The following is a 7,329-nucleotide window of genomic DNA, read 5'->3' on the forward strand; positions in this document are numbered from 1 at the left end:
TCAGAGACAAAAATAAAAAATAAATATTTTTTGTTTTAAGTAATTTAATTTCAATAAATTAAGAGTAACTAATTCATGCAATTAGTTAGGGTACTGTTTTATTACGGGTGAATGAAGTGCTAATATATTCCTCAATTCGTAATTGACTCCCGAACCTGGATATCGAAGTCCAAGGCCCAATGTGATTGGGCCAAAAGATTTTTCTACATTTTTGACCGAAAAAATGTAGTGGTGACTCTAATGAGGTCGTGCATCCGAAAATCGGGGCGTGACACTTATAGACAACATTCATTAGCCTTAAGGAAGAATCACAAGCTCAGTTTGCGCTATTTTTGTCCTTTTGAAGTTATTCAAAGGATTGGGGAGGTTGCTTATAAGTTACAATTGCCTACCTATGCCAAAATTCATTCGGTGTTTCACATATCCCAATTGAAGAGATTCATAGGCAGTTCTCAACAACAGTATTTTTCCCTTGTCTTTGACTACTACCGACGAGGGTCCCCTTGTCCTACTAGTTCAGATTCTGGAGTATCGAGTAACAGTCAAGGATTCTCAAACTATTCCACAAGTTTTGATTTAGTGGGATGCCTCGGTTGACACTGAAAATTCATGGGAAGACTTACACACCTTTCAGGAATTGTATCCTCAGTTCAACCTTGAGGACAAGGTTGCTTTCGATGGAAGGTGCATTGCAACACGTGAAAAGATGCCAAAAGAGGATGTAAAGAATTCGGTTAGGGGCAGAGAATCAAGAGCAGATTCGGTTATTCAAGATGAACATATGGCAGCCGATCCTGGAGTTGAAATCACATGGAAAAGCATGCGCACCAAAAAGCAGAATGTTAAATGGATTGATTATGTAATGAATGAGGCAGAGAATTAAGAACCATCCTGTCTGCCATAGTACTTCTTTATGCACTCATTTCCTTCTTAAATTTCATCTTTTGTTCTCTTCTTCAATGTACTGCATTTTATTGTATAACTATAAATAATTTCACCTCTTCTTATTCCTGTTGCTGTGTTGCTATTTACTTTCATTTCATAGAGAATATGAATGACCTGTTTCAGCCTATCACAGTTTTGAAGTTTATGGAGTAGACAGATAGTGGTGAAAAAAACATGTCACATAGTGGTTTTAGGAGTACATGTGAGAAAAATAACCTGAATTGTTCAATTTAATTGCTTTCATTGATATATTTAACAGTAGGGGTAGTGGATTCCTTAGATGAATGATCTATGAACACTTGTGACTGTGGTTTTTAATTGCCATGATCATTATCATGGTTATAAATTGTGGATGATTATGAAATAAATAAATATACTTCATACAATTACAATTGAAGTTATTCCATAATTATATAGACTTCCAAAACTGTAATATTGCAGCTGTAACATACCATAATTTAAAACTATGTTCACCATGCATCCCCTTCAATTTGGTCATGTCATTGTTTTTTATATTGTTGTTATTGTTGCCATTGTTAGAAGCTTTGGAACTGTTAGCATATTTTTGATGACTACAATTATCAAAGGATGTCATAAAATATGGCTGAAGCTTCTCCAAATCTGAAAACTGAAGAGGCTTCAATAGAAACTCCTTTGCCCCTCCTTCCAAGCACCTGTAACATTAAACATTTTAATTTAAACACTAAAATAAATAAATTTCTTACGAAGATGGGACCCAATGCTCCACAAGGTGGGACCCAATGCTGCCTTTTTTTCTTCGTATTGCTTGTCTCTTATGTTATAAAAGTTGTCAATGGGTTTCTGTTATGCAATTGACAAGGTTAATTATTAAAGAAATGTGATAGACTATAGTAAAATTTAAAGATTAACTTTTCTTTTTTCCAAGTGAAGATGTTGGTTTAGCCTCTTAAGGATGTTTAGGGATTAAAAAAAAAGGTGTATGAGGCTTTCACTTAGTTGAGTTTGGAGAGGATAAATGTACACAATTTTATTTTAGAAGTGAAAAAACAATACATTAAGTGGGACTACACAGGTCAAACAATGAATGTATGTAGTCTTACCCTATAAATAATGAGATATTACACAAGATGAAATGGACTACATATCGAACAATACATAATATAGCCTCTTTTAACTCACCTGCTGATTCTGGAAGGTACATTTTCTGATGACATAATCACTACTGGTACATCTTTCCAAGAGGATCCCTGCAGTGTAACAAATGTCAACAGAAGAAAGGAATGAGAACAAAAGGAATAAATAGTTAAAGAAAAGAAAAAGAAAAAGTAAACTTTGATCCTGAAATCTTCAACTTTTCCTTTTTCTTTCTATTTCTCTTAACTGAAAATTGCAGCCAAGGAACTTTATGTATTCAAGAAAAGACAACATGGAATCTTAGGGTATATATGGTAATGAGAAGAGTATTTTGACCTTGATTCGTTTAAGTAAATCATAACCATTCATCCCTGGCATGCAGTAATCTGTCATGATCAAATTCACTTTTATTCCCTGTAATTCAAAAAGATTCAACAGACTAATAGTATTATAATACTTGAAAGGGAGAAAAAATGTCCATGTTGGGTAAGCAAAAAAGAAATTTACAGAAAAAAGAGAAGAGTTGATTAATTATATATTCTTCTAGTAAAAGAAAATTTAAATCAAAATATAAAAAGAACTGTGCAAGTAAATGCATTGGAGAATTTCCCTTTTATAAGAGAAAATTGCTCAAGTCATTATGTTTATTTATGGTTTTTCTAATATGATCAAATGCTTGCATACTTCTATGCATTCCCAAAGGTGTCCTCATTCTGTATTCAGAGTCAACCAAATTTTAATACTACCATTTGCATAATATAACCTATATGATTTTGATATCTATGTTGAGCTTCATATACAACTGTCATATTGGACTCATTGTAATCCTAGTACATATAAACCAATTTGCGCATGTAATATGAGATAAATGCTTACCTAACTAACATTATAATTATATATAACCATCTATTTATGTAGACTCCACTGATACCACTACAACTATCGAAATTTTAGTGATATAGAAGGAGCCTTCCCCAACTATATTCTTCTATGCAATTTCAATAGATTTGATTTTAAGTTATTTAGGGTGGTCTAATACATGAAGTACCACATAGTGGAGTTTAGGAGAGTAGATTTGAACAATTTTACCTTACAAATAAAAATATTATTTTCAGGATTTGAACTCGAATCTTAATCACTAAAAAGTAACTTTATCACCATGGCCACGAAACTAACCCTTTTTGTTAAGTTGTTTACATACTAAAAATTCAAGAAACCACCTTAATTCAATGAGGTGCCTTATTGAATGAGATATTAGTAAAAAACATCAACTCAAATCTCCCCTTCAACCCCTTAATTAAATATAGAGTGAAGATAGTTTTGGTGTTTAACAATTTTCACTTATATCAATTTGATTTTTTTTAAAAATAAAAATAAAATTAGTATTCAAATATTACGATTGTGATTCAAAATAGTGCCTATTAGAGGTAATAGAAAATATTAAAAAAACTAATTTGATCAACATTTAAGATTTTATTATGTCATTTTGAGGTTTTTAAATTATCAGATATCAAATTGGTACACGTAAAAATCTTTAGAAATCAAAATAGGTCTTTACTCTCAATTAAATCTATCTACTTTAAAACAAATTTAAAAGGGGAGAAATTTTGACAGTATATATTTATGTGATTTAAGAAGGAAAAGGAAATATATAGTTTCTATACATTTGACCTGTGCTCATCTGATTTGTACACTAAACACTAACTACTAAAACTAGAAGAGAAGAAGGAGGAGAAACAAGACTAGTTATATATTTACATCTTGCAATGGCAATGGCTGTGAAGAAGTTGAAGAATCATTATCAATGTCATCAAGCAGTCCAAGATATTTCAAAGCCTTGTCTCCAGATTCCATGAAGGTAACTGCTTAATTAATTAAAAAAATCATCCATGGTATGTGCCATAAAATCATAACTTGGACTAATTAATTACACATAAAATAATAACATAATATGAGATGTTATACTATACCTTTGCATGAAGAATCTCTCAGAAGCCTCTCTAGAAGCTTCCTGTCAATAACACTATCATCTACCACCAACACATGAAAATGTTGTTGCTTCTTCTGTTGTTGTAACTTTGGTGTTTCCACAAGCTCCATCTAAATGTTCAGAAACAATATCTCTTAATTAATTAACCTCTATATATTAATATTTGCCTTGCAAAACACTTCATAGAGAGAGTGAGGGGCCAGAGAGAGAGAGAGAGAGAGAGAGAGAGAAAGTTGGTGAATGAGAATAAGTGATTACATGTGGAATTGTCTTAGCTTTTTTCTAGAAGTGGGTGCACGAGAGAGAGAAATGTAGAGGCACAGCAATAGCTAGCAGGTTTGTAACTTTGTATGTGCTTAATGGTGAGATCTTGACCCTAGATTCTCTACCTCTTTGGTACAACCACCATATTTAACTTTTTCTCTCTCTCTTTCCACTTTCAAATGGATTTTATTTCATTTCATTGCTAAGGAAAAAAGAAAAACACAAAATCTTTCTTCCCATTCTTTTTGGTCGTTATAATGATTGAAAATTTTATATATTTTCTTCCTTTAATTTATGTATCATTAAGTATCTTATGGAATAGTTTAGTTATGCAAGATTCAATTAATAGATCTCTAGGATGATTAAAAGATCAATTATTTAATTCTTATAACCAACACTTGTAGATAGGGATAAAGATACCCTTAATAGTATTAAGTATCTAATAAGTGCATTAGACTACACATACACAACAGACCATACTTCTTACTTATAACCGATTACACTTGATTTTACATTTACTTGCTATATTTGTCAGGATTATTTTAGCGTATGAGACTTATAGTTATCCCTAACACCTTATTCATCTTGAAATTTTTTCACTTCATGAGGTCCTATTTCATATACAATGTGTGTGAAAAAATCAAATTGCATGCTTGTAGTAGTTATTCATTGGAATAGTAACAATTAAAATTAAAAATGTTAGATACTTTGATTCAAGGAATCTTAAAAACTATCAGTTGATATTGCTTTGAAGCCACATTCAGAAAAAGTAAATTAATCTCCTACAATAATAGTCAGCCTTAATCTTACTATATGGAATTGGATATCAAAATTGTTCATAATCCTAAATGAAATAAATTGTAATATACAATCTTGTTTTGAAAACATTATGCGGAAAATAAAAGATTTGTAGGTAGTATTACATTCAAGGAGTGTGAGGATACCTCAACCCTTACACTAGGTGGTGTTGTCATCCAATCAATTATTTGGTTATAATTTTTCTGCTTAATGCGACAATTGATCCTATATGAATTAAGGGTGTCTTCTAGCCAACAATCGAATTTTAATTATTTTTTAGGTGTGGAGATCATGTAATCAAAATCTGTTCTACTTTTAACTAAATCTTTTACATCAAATAAAGGGAGTAATAAGATGGTTGAACCAAGATCCTCTATCCCACAAGTTTTATGTCCCAATGTCCCAAACCAGTCATATCTCACCAAATTATATAAAAATGTTATTTTATATATTTTTTAATTTCTTTTCAAGTATGTGTTAAATTTCCATTGAATTAGGACAAAATGAGACACCAAAAAGTGGGACAGTTGATCCCCATTGAAGATGGTTTGATAGTTAAGATGAAAAAATGTTAAAAAATTGAGCGAATGAGGTTGTGGGTTCTAGTCTCATCTAACACAAATTAAAAAAAAAATTATAAAGTAGTTTGATGGTTAGGAGTAGAATGAAGGAAGTTGAGGGTTCAAGTCTCGTCAATAACAAATATTAACATATTCTTAATAGTGACATTTGCTAAGAAAACAGTCACACACTCCGAAATAGATTAGTTTCTTATCGTAAGGTAAATGAATACTCTTGGTAATACAAAAATAAATAATTAAGACATCAACTAAATGTGCTATATGAAAATGTTAAAATTCATTAAATATGATATAGTTTTAGTTTTTACCCAATTAAGGAAAAGTCAATAACATGATACAGGGCTTATAAAAAACATATATTAAAAAATGATCACACAAAAATCACAAAAAAAAGAATGTGCTTACCGTAAATTGCATGCAATGTTGACATCACTTAATAAGACCTAATATCTTGTTTTTAGTCTCAGACCTAACGATTTTGCAGTCAGTTTGAGAGCAACCACCAAGCTTGTATACATATATGGTACGAATGTAAAAATTTATACATATATATTACATTTATTATTCATTTATATTTAAAATCAATAATAATTAAATAAAAATGATAAATAATATAAAAAACTCATACAATGTGTCTATACATTTTTTTCTATCTAAACTTAGATAATAAATAAAATGGGCATAAAATGTACCAACAAAATGACAAAGTACCGAGACTTATAAGATGCAATGGACCCTCCTTACTTTTAATTGTTCATTAGTTTGGGCATGCACAATAGAGCACACAACCCAACAAAGATGATTAGAATTTTCAGAAAGATCGATAAAGAAAATACAAATGACAAATAGTAGAAAGGGACCACTATTGTCACACAATGCATGTTACATGTCAAGAGTTAGTTGCACTAGTTAACATATTGAATTTATGTAAACAAGAGAAGAATAAGAATATTAATGTGATACACCAAGCACGGCATGCTTTATAAAATGTTCTATGTAGGGTTAGTATGTGAGTTCAATTTTAAAAGGAAATAGAGAGAAATTGAAGATTGGAGGGTTATTTCACAAATATAATTCATAAATCTCAAATATTTATTTACTATCAATTGTTCTTTAAAATTTAACTTGCAAACGTATCATGTATAGTTGTATACTTCCTTTCATGTGACCGGTGAATGCTTATAATCTAGAAATTAACTTATTCTAGCAGTAAAATTCTTTTAAATTTATGGAGTATTGCATAAAAATAAAGAATATATTGCTTAATATCAAGAGAATAATGTATCTACTCATATCAGGAGATAACTTATCTACTTAAATTTATTCACTGTTTAACATGTGTCTTATTTTTTCTTTTATAATATATTTTAAAATGAAAACTTCTAGAGAGAAGTGAAATAAGACATGTATCAAATAATCAATGAATTTAAAGAAATAAGTTATCTTATAGTATGAGAAGATATTTTATTCTCTAATATCATTGTCCTTAATCCAAAATGATTGGTTGTAGTAGAAATGAATAATGTCATAAGAGAAATGATTCAAATCATATAATCTTTACTTTGAAGGAACTATCCTTTTTTATAAACAAGATAATTGGATTAAAAGTGTAAGGGGGTGTTAATCCAAGAAGAA

The 7,329-nt window shown here is 30.3% G+C and overlaps 1 protein-coding gene across 3 annotated transcripts; it reads right to left on the reverse strand.

Moving 5' to 3' along the window:
• On the reverse strand, positions 1,240-4,462 carry LOC109337896 (two-component response regulator ORR9-like). 3 transcript variants are annotated; one of them, XM_019574988.1, is made up of 6 exons: positions 4,310-4,454; positions 4,032-4,161; positions 3,820-3,923; positions 2,398-2,475; positions 2,107-2,174; positions 1,240-1,619 (listed from the first exon to the last, which is right to left on the reverse strand). In XM_019574988.1, the coding sequence occupies exons 2-6, from the start codon at positions 4,159-4,161 to the stop codon at positions 1,355-1,357; spliced, it is 645 nt and encodes a 214-aa protein (XP_019430533.1). In that variant the 5' UTR covers positions 4,310-4,454; the 3' UTR covers positions 1,240-1,354. The 3 variants fall into 3 exon arrangements, with proteins under 3 accessions (XP_019430533.1, XP_019430539.1, XP_019430526.1); XM_019574981.1 differs by having other exon boundaries at positions 1,256-1,619; positions 4,032-4,453; XM_019574994.1 differs by lacking the exon at positions 2,398-2,475 and having other exon boundaries at positions 4,032-4,462.

This window comes from Lupinus angustifolius, chromosome LG02 (genome assembly GCF_001865875.1).
Source record: "Lupinus angustifolius cultivar Tanjil chromosome LG02, LupAngTanjil_v1.0, whole genome shotgun sequence".
In the NCBI taxonomy this organism is placed as follows: Eukaryota; Viridiplantae; Streptophyta; class Magnoliopsida; order Fabales; family Fabaceae; genus Lupinus; species Lupinus angustifolius.